Source organism: Camelus ferus, chromosome 12, assembly GCF_009834535.1.
Source record: "Camelus ferus isolate YT-003-E chromosome 12, BCGSAC_Cfer_1.0, whole genome shotgun sequence".
NCBI lineage: Eukaryota > Metazoa > Chordata > Mammalia > Artiodactyla > Camelidae > Camelus > Camelus ferus.
This window is the reverse complement of record NC_045707.1, coordinates 21,139,162-21,161,111: the sequence shown is the minus strand read 5'-3', so window position 1 is coordinate 21,161,111 and position 21,950 is coordinate 21,139,162. Positions and strand designations below refer to the sequence as shown.

The following is a 21,950-nucleotide window of genomic DNA, read 5'->3' as shown; positions in this document are numbered from 1 at the left end:
GAATACCGAGCGCATAAGTCTGATATTCTCTTGCCTTGGAATTTTATGTTATTCATTCAAATTGGAATGACAAACCTGTCTTACTCATCTTTATGTAGCCATTCAGTAAGTGTGTATTGATTTAACTTCATTTTGTAAATTTAATTATGTATAATTGAGTTTGTGCATTTTCTAACCTTTTACATTTTTGTTGCCACTAAAACTTCTGAAAGAACTGGCTTAGTAGGAGTTAAATTAAGATTTGGAATTACAGCATGTGCATCCAATTAATTTAAAGTAATGCTTCAGTAATAAGAGGAATAATGTTACTGTTTTTAATGAGTTTACTTCTTGAAGAAGAAATTAGAGCCAGTAAATTCAAAACATACAGTAAAATTCTAGGGAGTTTCTGAATATTCATTCAGAAATGTGGTGAAGATGAGGTTTATACTATTTTTAGTTACTTTTCTGCTCCAGAATATGAATTCTTATTCTGGTTTTCCCTTCTGCACTTTTGAAGAAATAGAGTCTTTTTCTGAGGCAGGATAGAACTTCTGAGAAGTTGTCCTTAAAGAGTTTATAGCAGAAGATGGAGGAGAACCAAGGGACCCAGTGTCAAGAGAAAGGCAGGGCAAGCTGTAAAGGGGAGGAGTGTAGATACAGAGTCTAGTATTTATCTGAAATTTTTTAACTCTTACTGCTTGATTTTTTAAATTTTGGTGTTTATTTTATATTACGTGGTTTTTGTTAAGATTGTCATTACTGGTTGTAATTATATAAATGTATTCCTATTTATGAATCATATTTAACATTTTATATGTGTTCTAAATAAAGCATTGAAAGAGAACAGCTCAGAGGTTGTTCAGCCTTTTCTAATGGGTTGTGGAACCAAGGAACCGAAGATCACTCAGCTATGTTTGGCCGCCATTCAGAGACTCATGTCCCATGAAGTTGTATCTGAGGTAATGTGAAGATTTTATCTGAACTGTGCACCTGCGAATCAAATCAGGCATTTTCATAAGGGGAGAATAAAACATATCTGATTTTTAATGTAAAACAGTGCTTGAAGGGCATGGCTTAATTTTAAAAGATTATCAAATTGTCTCATTAAATCTCATAAATAATGAATAAAGATGAAGTACATTTTGTCAAGTCATTTGTAATCTAGCAAGTCATAGTTCGGTAGTATAGATGATAATTTTGAGAACAAAGCAAAGTTTTAGTATCATTGAAGTAGAATATTATTCATAAATTATCTTTTAAAAGATAAGAGAGAAAAATCATGACTGCTTGCTAGATGATGTGAAGTGATAATTTGTTGTTCATTAACTTAAGTGTGTTGTTTGTATCTAACCTTAATGATGGCAAAACAAGGAAAAACATGTCATCACTATAAATCTGCATCCTGCTTGCAAATATAATGATGTTAACTTTGTGCTTCATGTGGTACTTTAATAGAAGTGGTAAATTCTTTTGCCTTTGGTATAGCATTCTAAACAATGTCAGATTTAATTGAATTTATAAATGTTAATTTGAGTTGTGTTTTGTTTTTCTGTAACATATTATGAATAGAATAATGTATAAGAAACAGCAGGCTCAGTTAATTTGTGTATGTATGTATTCTGGAATGTCCAAATTAACTATACCCATATTATTATAGAAATGAGCTTCGATTTTGGCTAGGTATTTCAGAACTATATGCTGCTATTTGCATATATTCAAATAGTATATTTTAAATTTAAAAAAATTTTTTGAGAAAAAAAGTAATTGGTTGTAATTCTCAAGTTAGTTGAGAGATGTATATTTGGAAACATGGGTTTTTGTTATTGTGATCAAGAAGTTCTTTCCAGGTGAGATAATATTTGTACACCTTTTCATATTTAGGAACCCAAACAGCTATATTTTATTTGTTGAGAATAATTAAAATAATTGTTTTACAGACTGCAGCTGGAAATATAATTAACATGCTTTGGCAGCTAATGGAAAATAGTCTCGAAGAACTTAAGCTACTTCAAACAGTTCTTGTTCTTTTAACAACCAATACAGTGGTTCATGACGAGGCACTCTCTAAGGTAGGAAGCCTGTTTGTCAAAGTTCAAAGTGCTTTGAGATAGTGTTTGAATGACTTGACTGAAAGAGAAAAGCCTGGTGCTTTTGGAACCAAAAGCAACTTTGCTGTAGCTATTGTGATAATGCACATTGCAGTTTAGAAGCCATTGGTGCCTTATTTCCCCCAGATTAGAGTTGAAATCAGGTTGGGGCAATTAAGCAGAGCCCCCTGGGTATAGCTGACAGGCTTAGTTATGAATAGGATATGGAAAAAGAAAAACAGCAGAAGAATAGGAGTAGAGGAAGAGGAAAAGAAAAAAAATGTGTTTTGAAGTATCAGTGCTCTCCACAGTTGCCTTGGGTATTCCCCGTGGTAGCTCTCCCTTTCCCCCCTTTTAAGAATAATTTCACATGTATGTGTTACGTAGCCAGGTAGTTTAAATTTGTCTCTAAAGGAGCTGGAAAAATGACCTTTTGGCATGTATACTGGATAAGGCTGCAAGTTAGCTATTTCTCATTCCTTTCTCATTCCAACCCTCTTTGGAACACTATCAGCTGTTCTATTATTTACCTCATTCTTTAAAAAGTTTTTTTAAATTATGAAATATTTCTAAAGCAAACAGTACAGAGAGTAATATAAAGTCTTTAATTAATGGCTTATTTTTTAGGGAAATTGTTGAACTTCCAATAATAATTCTGTTATAATTTGTAAGCCCTTAAGGATGGATGGCTTGTAAGGTAGAAAAGTATGCTGTCACATTGAGCTATGTAGACTGTCTTTAGAAAGTCTATCTTTTCTAGTTACTCGTTTGATGTTCTTAGGACATGCTGAGATTGTACTTAATTGCAAATAGCTTATTCTTTTAAGCTCATACCTGGTTTATAAAATATTTAATGTATTTTTATGTATACTTTTGTTGATGTAGTTCCTCTTGGTTTCTAGCTGTCAAATTATTGTTCTGCTACATTTATTTAAAATTTCATTAAAAATTATCATTTGACCTACCTGAGTGATAAGAACTGATTATAGTTTTATAAATAAATATAGGATTTATTTTAGTATTTTGGTTAATTTGGAAATGTAATATTGGGAAAGAAAAATGAAATATAAAGAAATAATATAAAATTGAGTAATAGGAAGGGTTCTTCATAACGTGTACCTTCCGGTTATATTGAAATTTTAGAAAGTGATAGTGGTATCAAAGGCTTATTTTCTCTTAACTGTTTAATATAATTAATATGATGAGACATAGAATTTAAAATACCGTTATTATGTTTTTCTCCAAGAATGACTTCTTTTAAAACTATAAAAGTTTTAGAAGAACACAAAGGAGAAAATCTCTGACCTTGAGGTAGGCAGAGATTTCTTAGGGCACAAAATCCATGAACTGCTAAAGAAACCATGGAATAGGGGGAAATATTTACAAAGACCTGACAAAGAACTTTTATCTAGAATTTATTAAAAACACATAATTCATTCATAAGACAACCCATTACAAATGGACAAATGATTTCAACAGACACTTCACAAAATAAGATAGTCAGATGACTAATGAATACATAAAACGTGCCTCAGAATCATTAGTTATCAGGGCAAAGCAAATTAAAACCACAAGGAGATACCATCACACACCCATTAGAATAGTTAAAATTGAAAAAGACTGACCATATCAAGTGTTGTTAAGGATATGGTATAATTTGAACTCACACATACTCCTAGCATGAGTATAAAATTGTAAAGCAACTTTGGAAAACCAATAGTTTTTTTTAAAGTTTAACCTATACTTATGGTGTGATCCATCCGTTTGCTTCTAGGTGTTGATTTACCAAAGGTAATTGAAAATACATGTCCTGACAGAGACTTGCTGTTTGCAGAGCAAGTCATTCTGCAGAAATAAAAACACAACACATTATTATATACATGTTAAAGAACCAAATTATAAAAGGTGTATTCCACGTTACCTTAGCTAATCTTATGACTTTGTGTATTTACTGAGAGTTTGAATTATATCCAGATCCAAGGATTTTTGTAGTATTATTGTATAAAAGGGTGGGACTTCTGGTGTAGGTGATTGATACAGCCAAACATGAATTATTTAATTTTGGATTATGTCAGATAAAGATACTAGCCATGTTCTTCATGGCCTTATTTCACACTGAATGAAAATTTTTTTTAGGCAATTGTTCTTTGTTTTCGACTACACTTTACAAAAGATAATATTACAAATAATACAGCTGCTGCTACAGTGCGACAAGTTGTCACTGTTGTTTTTGAGAGGATGGTTGCTGAAGATGAACGACACAGAGGTAAAGAGATTAAAAGTTGTTTCCTTTTGACAATGGGTGGTTCTAACATCCAGGCTTTCTCTTTTATTGATTTTCATCCTCTCCCCTGTGAACTTAGGCTACCTAACATTTAGAATACTTTAAAATATGTATTTATTTGAACATCATTATTATTGATACTGGCAATTCAAAAAATAAGTCACCCACAATTTTATTACACTAAGAAGTGGGTTCTATTTTCCATGTTTATTTCTAATATGTGCATATTGGCATACTGAAGATAATTTCACATTTTATGTCAAACATTGCATTATAACTATTTTTAGCCAAACATCACATTATGTGACTTTTTCACATTATTCTTTTATTTTTGTTATTTAAATTTTAATGGTTTTATTTTGCGGCTATTCTGTACTTTAATGAGCTCCTTGTGTTTGGTATTTTAGTATTGTTTTGAGTGTCTTCCTACATATGTATTTCCATTTGAATTATTTTTTTAGGGTAAATTCCCAAGAATGAGCTCACTTTTTCTACATGTTTCCTAGAGGAATTGCAGGTGGAATTCTAGCAGATTGAAATATTAAGGAATTAAATTTATGGGATAAAATAGGACTGTTCTCCGGTTTGAATGTCTTACATACGTATTCATAATCTAAATATAATTTCTGGATTGGTAGCTTTATCTGTGTGTCTCTAAAGACTAATACCTCATTTAATACTTTCTAAAAAGGTAGAAAATACTTAGAACCTCTTTCTTTTCAAGTGATCAAGTCAACATTTATTCAAAACAAGCTGTTGTAACTTACAGAGAATGATATCTTATTAGTATTCAGAGAAACTGGAAGATCCATTCTAGTTGACTCTTGGCCAGTCAGTACCTATAACTGAGATAGTAATTGTAGCAGATCAAGAGTTAATTCTCTTGAAGTTGGTGAGATAATAGAAGAATTAACCATATGGTAAACTTTTATATGTTTGATATTTAAAGGCAGATTTCAAAACCATGAAATAAAGGGGCCAAAGAAGGGGTTACTGGGGAGATCAAATGTATGGATAAAGATACAGAGCTTATTAAAATGAATATAAGATGGGGAAGAGTGATTTTTATGGCATTTTTTTTTATAAAAATGGGATGCCCAGTTTTTCTTTTCCATTTTGGAGACACGGTCCTGAACTTATACTTAAGTTTGTACTTCTATAAATAAGTTTTTATTTTAAATGTACCTTTTAAGTAGTATATAAAGTTTAAGTTAAAGGTCGTTACGAACTCCTAAAACTTCTCTTATTCTGACTGCAGATATTATAGAACAACCAGTACTAGTCCAAGGAAATAGTAACAGAAGATCTGTCAGTGCCCTCAAACCTTGTGCTAAAGATGCATACATGCTTTTCCAGGTATTTCAGTTGATAAAAATTTTTATTATAGAACATAGTTTTGTGTGAATTTCTGACGTTGGAATTTTGCCTCTGATCTGGTTTTTTTAAGTGTCACTTTTTAAATTGTCAAATTTTAAAGTGTAAAAAGTAGTTCGGGTTTCTCCCACTGTCTGAAAGCAGAGCATTTCTGTGCAAGCTTTCATAACCCAGAATGGCCTAAAGCGAAGAAGCAGTACCTTAGGACATAATGACCTAACAAATACACATAGTAAATGGAGGGAAGCACAGACGGTCACCCACACGGTTCAGAGCTGTGGCGGCTTCGTGCTGAGATGCCGAGTGTGGTTCCCGGGGAAGAGCCTGGCAGTGCTGCCCCTACTGCCCAGAGTGAGCGCTGCCTCTGTAGCTGGCTCGCTGCAAAACAAATGCTGAACGCTGTTTTCATTTTTGCCTTTTTTTTGTAAAAGTGAAAATCCCCTTCAGATTTCTTTCAGTTAGAGAAAATGGGTGCTAGTGTAGGTCTTTTGTAAAAGCTAAGTGGTCAAGCAAATTTTAGAAAAGCCCATGATACCTGTATTTTAAAAAATTCTAAAACATTAAAAAGCATGTATAGCTAATTAACATAATAAAATGTTATGTTGTACTTTAAGGAAATAAAATGAATTAAACCTTGAACTAGATATATTAGGGATGGCTAATCATATAAAATAAGTACTTTAATAGGAAGATTAAAGTACTGAATCTCTGGTCTACCTAATGTAATTTGATATACAAGTACCTGATTTTTACACTGTTTTGCATAAATAAACCTCTTAAGTAAAGTAAGAGTCACCTGCACTGAAAATATTAATTTTGATTGAAGGGTTATTCTAAGTGGTTTTTCATTAAAAGAATGTTAGATTAACCATTTATCTGTGCACTCTATATATTTTTACTTATATAATCAAGTGTACAATTAGTCAAAATTTGAATTCCCGGTAATTAGTTTCTAAAGAGTAAAACCTATTAGATAAGAAGAAATACTTTAAAGAAGCTTTATGAACTATGAATTTTGAAAAGCACATTCCATTCCAGCATGTGAAATGTTTTCTTTCTTTTTGTTTATTGTTTGACTTATTTTCCCAGGACCTGTGCCAGTTGGTTAATGCTGATGCCCCTTACTGGCTAGTAGGCATGACAGAAATGACTCGAACGTTTGGCCTCGAATTACTTGAGTCAGTCCTGAATGATTTTCCACAAGTCTTTTTACAAGTAAGCCATTTGTAGTATCTTGCAACAAAATTAATCTTTAATTTTTTTCACAGATATTTTTCAGGAAAGCAGCATGTATTTTTCTCTCACATTAAAAGATGCAAAAAATTATACCTTAATAAGGTATAATTATTACCTTAAACTTATGGTAATTTAGTATTATCTTACATTTTAGTAATGCCCAAGCATCGTGAAATTCTGACATTAGAAGGGATCCCTGGGGTCTTTCTAGTCAAACACTTCCCAGTCAGGGGGTGTATGAAGGAATGGGGTATGCAAACTCTTTCTGTAATATTTAAAAGCCTAAAAAGATTGTTACTGATTTATAATTGGTTATATGTAGCTGTGTGCTTTTACATAATTTTAATGGAAAAAAGTAGTCAGTGCTTAATAAATTTCATGAGTGATACAGAATATTTCAAAACAGAAGGTTAATAGGGAAAAAAGTAAGAAAGAATTCAGACTTTTTATTTTATTTGTAAGAAGCTAAAGTTCAGAAATGGTTCAGTGATTTACATAGGGTTCCTTAGTTACTAGCAGATCTTGAACTAAAATTTAGATCTTCTAACTACTCCTCTAGCTCCTTTCCCTACCATGTGGCCCCCCCTTAGTCATCTAACTTGTCCTTTACTCCTACCTACAAGGTGTGTGAATCAGGTACCACTAAAGTAGAAGATCCTTTAGCTCAGGAGTTGGGATTGAAATTTTATTACATGGTTCATAATTTTTGGTCTGTGTTAGACAGCTGTTAAATGCTTTTGGTGATGATGAGCCATAATAACTGATGATTCCATTTCTTGTATTAATATAGGGTAAGTTTAGCTATAACTTGTCTAGCAGTCTTGTATAAAATGCTAGTCTCAACAGCTGCCACTTTTGACTGCCTGTTCCATGCGACGACTTTGCTTAAGTTCCTTATGTACCTTTAGTCTTCACAGTGCCTGAGAAGTACCAGTTATTCCTGCTTTTACACAGGAGGAAGCTAAGACTTTCAGAGGGTTAAATAATTTGTCTAAGTTTTCATAGTTTGTAAGTGCCCTCATCCGTTAGTCACACTGTCATTCTTGTTGTTCCTAAATGACCCAGGTGGACTCCTGCTTCAGGGCCTTTGTGCGTACTGCTTCGGGGGCCTGGAATGCTTTTCTCCCGTGTGGCTTGTTCTCTTCCTCTTTTTGAGGTCTTTACTCCATGGTCACCTTAATCAGAAAACTTTCCCCAACCACCGTGTGTAAAATGGCCACTTTTCTTCATGCCAGCGCCCTTTCTTACCCCTTGTTATTTTTCTTTATAGCACTTGGTACCTCCTGACATACGTATTTGTGAAGTAGTTTATCTTCTCTCTTTCCCTAGGGGAAACTCTGTGAGGAAGGGACTTAGTTCCCTGTTGTATGGGTGCCCATTTATTTCTAGTGCCTGGCATACGGCTGGTGTTTGACAAATACTTGAATGAATGAACTGGTAAATGATTTTGAATTATAAATCTCTATAGTTTAGATTATATTTACTAATTTTGTCAGGAAAGATGTGAAAAAAATGTTTCCAGATTTATAGTGCCTGCAATAAGTCTATTTTATTCTTCCAGCTACAGTGCTGAGAAGAAAAAAAGAAATATTCTGCGTAAGATCCTAAAATTAACTCCTAAAAGTTTTCTTCAAGAGATAAATTTTTATTTTCATTCATTCATTCATTATTAATTCATCCAACCGAAATTTACCAGTCCCTTACAATGTGCTGGTCTATATATTCAGCGCCAAGGATACAGAATTTAAATAAGACACATAAAATTCCTGCCCTTATGACACTTACCAGTCTAATTGGAAGAAAAAACATTACCTGAATGATAAAATATGATGAGTGCTGTGAGAAAAAAGTGTAAAAAAGTGCTATGGAAATGAGCAACACAGGTACCAAACCTGGTGGAGAACTGGTGACGAATGAAGGCTGTGAAGCTTTTCCCTGAGAGATAAAGAGGAGTTAGTTGGGAGAAATAGGTAGAATAGGGAAAGAATGCTGCAGAGCAGTGACCCTAAGAAAGAATCTGCCTTTTCTTTTAAAAAGAAAATAAGCTGTCTAAGGGCAGGGGCAGAACTGAGCATGACCCTGACTGCCTTCCCCTGGTGCAGTGCCTGGTGCGTCTTCACCAGCCAGCAGCCAGATGGTGAGTAAATGCGAGGACAAAGGCAGCCTTTCACCTTCTTCAAAATAAAGTCAGTGAAATATAGAGCTAATTATACTTTATTAATCAAGGATGACTTCTAGCTTTCTGGTTTGAGCAGTGAGTTACTTGCTGCTAATACTCTGTGGGCAGAACTTTTGCTAGAAAGGATAGTGTATTCTGTTTTTAACTTACTCATTTTGAGGTACCTGAGTGTATACAAAATGGTAGTTGAATTTATGCATCTTGAGCACAGAAGTACGGTTTTGCGCTAAAGTTACAAATCTAAACTTCGCTTTAGTTGCTAACTGAAGATACGGGAGTGAATGAGATCAGCTCTGATGATAGCATGCGGTGAGCAGGATGTGAGGACCTGGTTTTCTGGAGCTCTGAGAAACCTCATCGTTAAATGGTCAAATGGTTAAATGGTACAGCCTGATATAAGACAAAAGCAGGAAAGCTTCAAGATCAGCCAAGTAATCATTTATGTCAGGCGCTTCAAAGAAATTTGATAAGATTGAAAAGGCAGTGTTGGCTTTGGCCACAGAGATCATGTTGAGAACAGTTCCAGTAGACATGCAGTAGTTGGTGGTGGTTGTGGAGGAAAGCCAATTGTAATTAGGTGAGCAGTGAGGGGGGAAACTGAATAGATGAAACTTTTAAGACTTGTCTGTAATATTTATAAATTAGCCAATACCTAAGGTTATTTAGTAAACTATGAAAATGGATTTAACTATGCTTTTCACTTTGTCAGTCAGTGAAACTGCTGTAGATGTGAGAGTAGAATTTCAAATCACATAACTCTTAAAAAATCCCATTTTTTGGTGGGGGGAAGAATTAAAAGTACATAAAATGGATATAAAAAGCTAGAAGTATACATATTTGGAGTCAACAATGACTCACTAATTTATCTCCAGGAGTTGAGATTAGGCAAAGCTTTTATTTTTATCTTTTCACTTATCTGTGTTTTCTTTCTTTTTTCCTCTAGTAAAGCTTATTTTTTTTCTTGAGTGACTGACTTCTTAAAGATACATTTGATGCATTTTGTGATTCTGAACAGATAAACTGCTCTGTGTCTTACTTTTCCTTTTCTGAGAGATTAAAGTATTAGATTGGTTGATTTTTGTGATTGTTCCTTTGTTCTCAGCCTCAATAAAATTGGGATGGTTAAACAACAGAATAATATATATTTGAGGTTAGACATTAAATGTAGACTAGACCTTGTATTGTCAGTAAAATGGGACTACTTTTGGCTAACATAGGCAGGGAATGAACAGGTCAGGAGAGGGTTTCTGCATATTATGCCATGACTGTAAGTAAAACTTAAGAATTCTTTGCAAGATTCCCAGACATTAAAATAATTATGCGTGTTTGTCATTGTGTTTTTATCAGCTCATTGTGTTCTGTTCAAGCAATCTAAGTAGAACAAAATATTAAGTTGGTTAATAAATCTTCTATTCATGAATAGAATTATTATCTTTGCTAAATAAAATGCATGAATTATATAATTTATTATTCTTTATTAATCAAGGTTTTTCTCCTCAGCTGCCTATTTAAATGCTTTATCTATTTGAATTTGTATAATCTGTTTTCTTTCTTCTGTTCTTAATGTTTTTAATTGCTAGTGTCCTACTAAAATTAACATTGTTAGTAATAAATATTTCAATTCCCAAATTATTATATGTTCCTTTTAATTTAGATACTTTTTAAAACTTGAAATATTGATTATCATTTGATTTTACATTCTCAAAGAGCAATACTAATTTCAGAATCGTGTGCAAACTGTAAAATAATAAACTGTATAAACTTATAATAAGGCTACATTATTCATACTGACTATTAAAGAGTATTATTTACCAATGAGACTGTTTTGTAAGCATTTAGTACAAAGTTAATTCTTTTTTTCTTTCTTTTTTTTTCAATCTTTGCAAATAGCATCAGGAATTTAGTTTCCTTCTCAAAGAAAGGGTGTGTCCTCTTGTGATAAAGCTCTTTTCTCCAAATATAAAGTTCAGACAAGGTTCCAGCACTTCATCTTCTCCAGCACCAGTTGAAAAACCGTATTTTCCTATCTGCATGCGTTTGCTGAGAGTGGTATCTGTTCTGATTAAGCAATTTTACAGTCTTTTGGTAAGTGCTAATTTTCATACATGTTTGTGTGTGTAACTGCCTGAAATCTCTTCTTAGAAGATGATTTATTATAGTGTGTTTAGCTTTTTTACTTCAGTTAAGTGGATCTTTTTTTTTTTTTTTTTGAGTATATATAGGTATTCTCCTAGGTAGCCAAAAGATTCATTCCTTCCTTTCTTGAATCTTTCTTATGTTTATATGGTATTTTTCATTTATGGCAAGAAGAATCATGGCCTGTTATAAGATTTGGTGAATTCTAGTATTAGAAATCAATATTTACTTTCAGTCCAATATTGTATCTATTTTGTATAAATTTATGGAAGCAGGATATGTTGTGATACTCCTGATCATAGTTCTATCAATGTAATGGTTTACTCTTAAATATTCAAATAATATTTTTCAGAGAAAATGGTGTGTTACATTTCTTTTTAATTTATGTTAATTTCATTGTATAAATTTTAATATTTATATCCTTCATTTTAATTAACAAAAATAGTTGTTGATCATCTGCTGTGAAAAGTCAATAAGCTAAATGTTAGCGATAACCAGCAGCATTACAAACTATTGGATAGTATAGGTAGTTAAAGTAAATTCTGTGGAGACCTTTTTAAAATAAAGTTTTTTTCCTATATATGTTACACTTGTCATAGATTTTCTTTTCATATTCCAAATTAATTTATGCAAAATGCATTCAGAAATAATCTTTATAAGCACTGTAGTTATTATTTCTGGCTACATAAGATACATCTATAATACACATTGTTGTCTTTAATACTTTGTTTGGAAATACTGTAAGGAATCAAGTCATTTCAGAATATATTGCTATTTAAGGAACGTAAGCAATCGGGGTTTGGTGCCAAAGGTTTGAGTCTTTTGATATACTCATAATTGTTGGCTTGGACTTTTTTGTTGTAACTTTTTGAAAATTACAAACCATGTTCCCCACAACATGCAGAGTATTTGATATAATTTCCAATAGTTATATTTAATTGAAAAATCAAGACTTTGTTGTCTAATTATATACAATTAAAATGGAGGGAAATTCTTTGAGTCTTTACATGGGTGAAATTTTAGAAATTTTGAAAGGTCAGCTTGCATTTGCCGAAAGTAAATGAAAAGTAGGTTAGTTTCTCCAAAGGTGGAAAGCTTATACCTGTCGGCTGTTATATTTCCTGTATTGTATTTGTTTATAGTCTGTTTGTGGAGAAGCTTTTAAAAAATGTAAACCAGAGTGACAAAATGGTGGGATAGGAAGCTCCAGGCACTCTGTGCCCCGTGGAGACACCAGCTTATTGATGTACAGACCAGATTGCTTTTGTAAGAACTTTAGAAACCAGTTTAGAAATTACAGCACCCAGGCAAGTACAAGGCCAAGTAAAGTTTCATTAGAGTGGGTAGGAAAGCTGTTGCAGTTACCGGATATACCTCATCCCACTCCTGGCGCAGCACAGCATGGTATGGTCAAGAGAAAACTCCCAATCTAGGGCTTCTCCTTCATGTGGGAAAGAAAGATGAAATGTGCAACCAGCGCTCTCACTTCTGGGGGTACTGCTCAAGGGACTGATTTTTGTCTTATCCAACTCTTGGACACTGACAAGAAGGGCAGCAACACACCTGGATGCCTGAGGACCAGCTGAGAACAAAGGCAAGCCCTGTGGCTTGCTGCAGCACCAGGGAGGTTATAGTAACACAGGCAGACACCAGGGGAAGCACGGATACCTTGGCTGGTACAGCACCACAGGCTGCAGTACTCCAGACAGACACAAGAGGGAGCTCCAGAGTAGAAACAAGCACACGCAAGCCCAGGGAAGACACGTTGACAGAAAAAACTATATCCAAGAATACTACATACAGCAAAACTTTCCTTCAAAAATGAAGGAGAGGTGAAGACTTCCCAAAATGAATAAAAACTGAGTTTATTACCTGTGACGAAGCCAAATATGTATCACTTCACTCCTTATTCCCTAAGTATTATCCGAGTTGTCTTAGGAGGGCTTATGTCTTGTCCCTCTCTAAATGCAGGTTTAAATAATTAAATTAACATAAGGTTGTAGGAAGAGAAGACATCACTCCTTTTCCTTTTCCTAGCCACTAGTCAGTAATGGAGAGTCAAGTCTCTCTTCTGTTCTCCACCATAATGCAGCATGCTTGTTGCATCCTCAGCATAATCAATGCAGAATTCACATTTTGTTTCTGTCCCTGAATCAAGAATTACCAACTTAACTATCTTTTATGTTTATAAAACTTGGTGCTGAATTGTTTCCCTTCAGAATTTATATGTTGAAGCCGTAACCTCCTCTTTGATGGTATTTGGAGACGGGATCTTTAGGAGATAATTAGGTTAGAGGAGGTCATGAAGATAGGGCCGCCAGGATAGAGTTAGTGACCATATATGAAGAGACACTAGAGAGCGTGCTTGCTCTCTCTCTGCCGTGTGAGGACACAGTGGTAAGGCAGCCAGAAAGAGAGCTCTCTCCAGAGCCCGACCATGCTGGCACCCTGATGTCAGGTTTGCAGCCTCCAGAACTGTGAGAAATAAATTTTTGTTGTCTAAGCCACCCAGTCTACGGTATTATGTTATGGCAGCCCAAGATGACTAAGCACTTGGTTTCTGTCCATCAGTTCTGGTATCTAGCAGTTCATCCAGTGACTTTTTCAGGGATCAGATACCTTATTCCTTAGTAATTTCCATTTTGGGTGAAATTGCTGTCATTGTGTACATAGATCCTGGATACTACACAGTGCTTTACATTTATTAATTCATGTAGACTTTACTACAACCCTATAAAGCAGGCACTCATTTTTATTTTACAACTGACAAAATGAGGCTCAGGATATTTATATAATTTACCTGGGATCATATGGTGTATAAGCTGCAGAGCTGGGATGTTAAGTACTTCTGTTAGACCCCCACACGCACGCTCTTAACCCCACTGCATTTTATGCTTTACTGTTTTCTTAATTCTCATTTCTTCCCCTCTCCAAGGCTGCCAGTGCCAAGTTTCTTGTACTGCTCCTATCCCATTCTCCCTATTTTGACCTTAGTCTCCTCGATTTAGGGGGCAGAATGAGGAGAGAGAACAGCACAGCCAGCGGCAGAAAAGATTGAATGTTAGTGCCTAAAAGAAGAAAAAGACCTACTCTGTACTTCACTCATCGTTTGGGAGTGATGACCAACTGGTAAAACTGCCCTTCACAACAAGGCAGCTCTAGGGCGGTGTTACGAGGATGAATTCTTCAGATGTATATAAGATATTAATTCCTCAGCATTATAATTTGTTAGATTGAAACTTAATTCATTAGTATGGGAAAGTCCAGGTAGTCTAGTTTCTCCAAGGGCAAAAGTTGAAAAAGTGTGGTAGTTGTGGGGTGAGATATGTGAGTGACGTGGAATGCTTCTCTCTTATTTTTCTTGAGTTTTCTTTATTTAAACCTGAAAATGATATGTCTCTTAAAGGACATACCAGAGTAGTAATTCTTATACTTTTCAATTGTAGGGCCTCTCAGTAAAAATACTGAGGAGCTTTTGTTTATGTGGATTATTTCTGTCATTATTTACTGTATTAAAAATTAAGTCTGAGATGATACTAAAACCCATTACATGTTAACATAAAAATTTGTTTTTGTGAAGAATCCGTATATTTTCCAAAGAACAAAAAAGTTTTGTTTTGTGTTTTTTGCAAACCTCTTTAGTGCCTGGCTTAATAGAAGATGGCTGGATTCTCATACTTTATTTTTGTTTCATTATTTTGTGATATGTTGTTTCAGTCAAAGCATCTGTCCTCACGGTGATATGTAGTTGGAAAAGGCAGAATTATTTCAGTGGCCTTTTCAGTTAATAGTGGATATTCTTTGATATTACACCAAACTGAACCAGTGACACTTTGAAAGTGTAGAATCTGAGACCATATTAATGACATTTTTATACTCTGTTACCTTAAAATTCATTGGTTCATCTTGTGCTTTGTTTTTTTTCACCCATGCATGATTTTGTAGTATTACTTATTTTAGTTGTGCGGATACTTCAAATGTTAACACTTCATACAGTACCAAAGATCACATATGTTAATATCAGCAACCATTTATCAGAAAAATCTTCTGTTATTAAGATGCTATCAAGGTCACAGAAGCAGATACAAATTTTCCAAAATTTCTAATTTTTGTCTGAAAGCTTCAGTCTTACCATTGGTAATAAATACTGTCAGTTGTTTCCCCTAAAGTGACAGGCTTACTTTGTTAATTTTTGATAAAATGTCTGTAATATGCACAAGTGTAAACAGTCATGGTTTGCCATTCACTCTTTCAGTTAAAATTATTTCCATAGGGGAAAAAAGTGACTAGGTCAGTTCTCAATGGTGCTTTTCCTCCAAACAACCATTGTACTTTGATACACAGCAAAAGTACTTCACGTGTACTTCCCATTTTGTCGCACAGAAAATTAAAAAGACATGCATGTATGGGTCACATTTAATAAATTCAGTGATTTGTGTTTTATTTTTTATTTGTTATTTTAGTTTTGCTCATTGTGATTGTGGTCCTTAAGTGAAGCAAACCTTGTGTGTGTGTGTGTGTGTATGATGGTGAAGAATACAATGACACTAGAACAGTTTGGTGCTGCTGCCTTGATTCTTGCTAAAGCACCATCTGTTTTACCCACCATTGTTTTGAATCATCAGTACAAATGTCAATGTGTTAAAAATGGCAAGTAGTATCTTAGCATTATTATAGAAGTAATTATGATGTTACAGATGCCCTGAAACGGTCGCAGGGACCCCCAGAGGTCCATAGACCCCACTTCTGGGACCATTGCACTGGAGAATCAGTGTTCTCCGCCAGTATTCACCAGCTTATCTCATATTCTATCAAGTAACTCAGAGGGGAAGATAACTAATCTTCTGTTAATATATCTAGAGTAACTAGAGGAAATAGAATGCCCAGTCATTCAGGTACAGAGATAATACAGCTAGCACACAATGTTCTTCCCACTTTCTATCATCTGAGCTGGATGCTTTTCTGTCCTCTAAAACACTTAGGCTCCATACCCAGAGATCTCTTTTAGGAAGTTATCTGTAAGAAATTCATTAAAGATATCTACTAATTTTCTAAACTTGGTTATAAATGGCTAACATATCTCCAGTTCTACCTTTGACTTACTACTTTTAAAGAAATGAATGGACTAAATGGCTTGTGCAGTTTAATTTTCCACTTCTTTACAAATATTTCTCTAACAGAGGATCTTAATACTAACAAATCTATCATCTATAAGGTTGTTAACTCTAACTGTCCCCTGAGAAATAAACTCCTGCATTTAAGAATTCTACCAGACTTTCATCATTGTTTTCTAAGCCAATCATACGTGTATGATTTCTTATCAGGTATCTGTGTGATACTTCAATGAGAATTTCCGACAGGATGACTTTGATTCATCTTAAGCATTAGTTGTCTCCTGACTATTATCTGGTACCAAAGGACTAGAGGAATTCCAGCACATTCATCACTGTTCATGCTAGTATAATGGAGTTCATGAATTATCTTTGTGCCATGAGAATTGGACTTAGGCCATAGATACCTGTGTCATGTGAGTGCAACCCCTTGGGGGAAAGGCTTTACTTAGATTCGTAATAGGCATCTTCCATTGATATCCTTGAGAACAATTCATTGTCCTCAGCCACTACTTCTCTGATCAGACTTTCACACTTGGCAAGCAGGGAGGAAGCGTGAGCAAAGCTCCAGACCTCAGGAGAAAGGCTCTTTTACCCAAATCACAAGACTTCAGTGGGTACAGTATAAACTGAGTGATTGTTTGATTTGTACTGTAGTCACTTTTTCATAGGAGGAGAAATGAGAGGAAACTCTCCAAGGCAGGTTTTATAACATTAATCTTTCCTTTGGCTGTGATATGCTTGATGTTTCTGAGCGACTTTATTTCCTGGCCTCAAAACCTAACCGGTGAACCTTCTTCAATTCTATGATTAGGTTTAAATTCCACTTTCCCTCTAAAACAGATCGTACACGTTTTGAAGGACCTACTCCTGTTAAAACTTCAGTAGATACAACTATTGCTCAGTGAGTCACTGGCATGATTCTTTCTCAGTTCTTTACTAAAAAGGAGTCATTTTATTTAGAAAAAACAGTAGGCACTCTGTACTTATGTGTCACTATGTCATGTTTAGGGGGTGTTTTTATTCTTACATTTTTCTCATTTGATTTCTCAGGAAGTTGCAGATACTTTTATCCTTTATTTATAAGAAAGTTACCTTGCTTGTCATCTGCAAAGTTGGTGAATAAACAGGCTGAGTCGTGTTTTCTGATCTAGTGCTTTTTGACCATTGTCAAGTTTAGGACAGTGACAAACCTCTGCATTATGACTTCCCCAGTCATAGCAGTCTAAGGATAAATTGCTTTTGGTTCTCCCTCCTACTCTATCTTCATGATTATGTCCTATTTTTAAATACCTTTTAAAGGCATTAGAACATACCAACTGCTAAAACTTTGGGCTAAACTCCTGAGAGCTCCTTTATTCTCGAAATTCCTTGCCCCACATTATGGTCACTCTTTTGGGGCACCCCCAGCTAAAACGTCTAATAACTTGCTGTGCCTGATAAGGAAGTAAGATTCATTTTGGCCTAGTGATCACAATGTCAGGTTAATTCTTATCTTTCAGAAGTCCTGCTGTGTCCTCAACTAATATGTGACAGAAACAATTCATTAACCTTTGAATTAACTGGTTACTTTTTGTTCATTCAGTCATCAGACATTTAATAAATAATGTTGAGAATGTGCTTTAAATATTCTTTATTTACAAAGTGCTTGCAGAGGAGATGGTTTATATTAATAACAAAGGTAATAACTAATACTTAATAAAGCAAAACTATGCACCAAGCCTTGTTCTTAGTACTTTGTGTGTCCTACACCTGTCAACTACTATAGGTTCCTCCTTGTTTTCCTACTAGAAAATAAATTCCAAACATTCTTTGGCTTATTGCCTCTTTGCTTCTTAAGCAACGCAAGAACATATGGAAAAAGCTTTGTGGTATTACTGAAGGGTAGAGCATACATGATACATGCCGCCTTCCAGGAATGAGGGTGGCATGATGGTGCATTGTGCTTTCTCAAGGATAAGGATGAAACATTAACCATGTTGGAAGATCACTGGTGTGAGTTTTCGATGATGTATTTAGAGAGACGCTGATTATTTTTACTGTTAGCTTATCCATACGTAAGTACTTTTCCCTTCTTCTTTTCTTTTTCTCTGCTCCTCATTACAAATGATCATTTATTTAAAATTGAAAGATTTTGTTGGTTTGTCTATAGCACTAAGTTAAAAACAAGAATGTAATTTATAGTTCTTAGATTTAAAGAAATATTATTACAAATCTTGTATTTTTTAGGTAACTGAATGTGAAATATTTCTGTCACTTCTGGTGAAATTTCTGGATGCAGATAAACCGCAGTGGCTACGAGCTGTTGCAGTGGAATCGATACACAGACTCTGTGTGCAGCCTCAGCTATTGAGGTAGAACCTTCGCAATATTTTGTTAAATGGATAGGATAATATTTATGCTGGTAGGAAGGGTTCTAAACAAAGAAAATTGTGTGTTGTATGTAGATGGAGGGGTGTAGGTGTGGGCAAAAAGTGTGGTTAGTGATTGCCCTCAATTGAATTTACTGAGTTAAAATGGGCAAGATAATTTTTTTCTAAGAACATTGACCTCAGATTGAACCTTTGTCCAGAGTTAGTAAAATCACTTAGGTGTGATGAAGAAGTTTTTAAAATATTGCATTGAGACTGATTTATCAACATCACTTGCTATTTAAAAATGTTTGAAAATTTTAATATGTTCAAATATTTTCTCCAGAAACATTTAAAATTATTTTACAGGTCATTTTGTCAGTCGTATGATATGAAACAGCATTCTACCAAGGTTTTTCGTGATATTGTGAATGCACTGGGATCTTTTATCCAGTCCTTGTTTCTTGTCCCTCCTACTGGAAATCCTGCTACAGTAAACCAAGCTGGTAAAGGCTTATCGTATTTTGGTTTTTATATTCTGCTATAATTTACAATATTCGCTACTCTGAGATGATATTTGATAGAAATCCCATGGCCAGAGAAATTGGGGTTACCTAAATGTATGCATTTATAATATTTTATTGTATTTCTTTATAATATTTTGTATTTTATATGTAAATGTAAAGACTTACACTTAAAGAATAATTTCATCCCACTGAGGCAACTGTGCATATTTCTTTCCAGAGTGTATTTTCTGTTCTTACATACTTTCAGTTCCTCTAATTACATAAGAACAAAAGTTTAGATGCTAATCTTCATTTTAGAGTCAATCTTCTTTGGTACTTCTCTTTAAAGACTGTGGTTACTACCTTAGGAGGACTATTTGTCATTCTTTTAAAAAAACGAATAAATGTGATTTAAGTTTGAAACTCAATACATAGCTTCTTGTTCCCTTTAACTTCTCTTCTACTTTTTCCTCTGTGATTAGTGGTCTTTTTTATCCTTTATTCCCACCTCTGATAAAAAGTGATTTAACCAAAGGTATTTTATGAAGTTTGTCAGTATTTTTCTTTATTAGTATGTTTTATATAGAGAAGGAAATGGTGTTTTGGGGAAACAGGGAGACTCTATAGTAGCTGAAATAGGACCGATAAATTTCATTTATTTGTGCAATATCCAGTCCTATAGCGTAATTTTTGAAAAATTGATCAGGGGAAGGGTGTAGCTCAGTGGCAGAGTGCGTGCTTAGCATGCACAACGTCCTGGGTTCAACCCTCAGTACCTCCACTAAAAAATAAAATAAAATAAAAAATTAATTTAAAAATATTTAAAGAAACCTAATTACCTCCCCCAAAACAAAAACAAAAAAAATTTTTTTTTAATTAGCCAAGTGTTTGAATATTATGGATTTGTAATAAAGGAGTAAATTGGTATCTTTGCTCTCTTTGCCGTATCTAACAGGAAACAGTAATCCGGGTGGCCCTGTTTCAGCACCGGCTAACTCAGGAATGCTGGGGATTGGTGGAGGTGTTACTTTGCTACCAGCATTCGAATATAGAGGAACTTGGATACCTATCCTGACTGTGACAGTGCAAGGCAGTGCTAAAGCAACCTAGTGAGTAGTAGTCGCATTGCTTTGTAAGGAATGGTGTTGTTGGAGACTATGCTTTATCCTGAAGTGTTTTTCTCTGCATTGTATTTTAAATTTTAGACCTACTATTTCTAACATGTTTAAGAACTAATAATTTATTTTGTCGTATTTTGAGAATTTTATCTAGGACTGGATTTTGTTTGGGTTTTTTTTGTACTATTTGAAGACTATTAACGGCATCATAAAACAGAACGTGTTTTCTTTACCTAAGGACCTATTCAGCTATACTATACAGATTTTTGATTTATGTATATGGCTTGATTTCAGGCCTTTGGACTTAGGTCTTTTGATACTGAGTTACCGTCAGCAAATTAGTTTACTTATTTAAAAATCTCAGTTTCCTCAACTGTAAAATGGGAGTAGTGATATATCTATCTTTCAGGATTCTGTATGTGAAAACAGTTATGTGTTTAGCTAATCACCTTGTTAGGATTTAATACATGGAACTTTTAGTTTACTTAATTAAAAGCATTTAATGGGTTCCACATGTGTTATTTAAAATTTTTTTGTCATTGACCATTTCAGTTTAACAAATACATATGTAGCAGTGTATTGCTGATTTTTCTTCAGTATGTCTTAGTGAAATATAGTGCTTACAGAGATCAAGCAGCCAATACTACATAGGTTTAACATTGCCACAGTAACTGAGGCAGTTAATTCATATATTTTAAGTAATTGATATGCATCATCACAACACTGTTCAGTGACAGTGAATCAAGACTTAAAGTGTGAAGCAGAATCTCTGACTAGTTTAAAACATGAATTTGTATGTTATGTCAGTCTGTGTTGTATCATCACTATGATATTTTACTGTGCAGCTTTATTTTGCCTAATATTGTAAAAAAGAGTCATAGAGGACTGAAATATTGTTATTCTTAGTCATCTGAAAGATATTAAAGTTACTAATGTCTCATGAAGGCTTTGCCTTGCTCCAGAGACTAATGACTCGAGTACACTGAGTATCAAGTTGTAAAAGAATCCGATTTCTAGTACTGAAGGAAACAGTAATAGTTATCTTTTTCATCTCCCCACCTCATTTTTTAAATTGAAACAATCCCAGCACAAAGCAAAATTGCTGCGCTTGTGGAGCTTACATTTTGGTGAGTGAGACAGTCAATAAATACACAAACCAACACGTAGTATCACCTTGAGTAATGGTTAATTTGAAGGAAAAAGCAGAATTCTAAGAGGATGGAGACTGACCAAGGTGAAGATAGGAACAGAAAGGATATATCTGAGGAAATAAGATTAAGCAAAGATATAATTCAAGGGAAAGAGTGAGGATGTGTGATTGAAGAAGAAAAATAAAAACATCGTTAATTATCAGAGAAATGCAAATCAAAACTACAATGAGGTATCACCTCACACCAATCAGAATGACCATCATTAGAAGTCCACAAATGATAAACGCTAGAGAGGCTGTGGAGAAAAGGGAACCCTCCTACACTGTTGGTGGGAATGTACTTTGGTGCAGACACTATGGAAAACAGAAGGGAGATTCCTTAAAATTTTTAAGAAAATTAAACTAAAAATAGATTTACCATATGATCCAGCAGTCC

At 34.3% G+C, this 21,950-nt stretch overlaps 1 protein-coding gene across 3 annotated transcripts in view; it reads left to right on the top strand.

Moving 5' to 3' along the window:
- The window catches only part of MON2 (MON2 homolog, regulator of endosome-to-Golgi trafficking), a 102,026-nt gene that overhangs the window by 19,338 nt on the left and 60,738 nt on the right, over positions 1-21,950 (top strand). For all 3 annotated transcript variants that reach the window (XM_006192372.3, XM_006192371.3, XM_032493107.1), the window contains 9 exons: positions 814-941; positions 1,920-2,051; positions 4,206-4,335; positions 5,612-5,709; positions 6,817-6,942; positions 11,033-11,227; positions 18,619-18,743; positions 19,110-19,246; positions 20,202-20,355. In XM_006192372.3, coding sequence (XP_006192434.1) covers positions 814-941; positions 1,920-2,051; positions 4,206-4,335; positions 5,612-5,709; positions 6,817-6,942; positions 11,033-11,227; positions 18,619-18,743; positions 19,110-19,246; positions 20,202-20,355 — 1,225 coding nt within the window. The remainder of the gene's footprint in view (positions 1-813; positions 942-1,919; positions 2,052-4,205; positions 4,336-5,611; positions 5,710-6,816; positions 6,943-11,032; positions 11,228-18,618; positions 18,744-19,109; positions 19,247-20,201; positions 20,356-21,950) is intronic.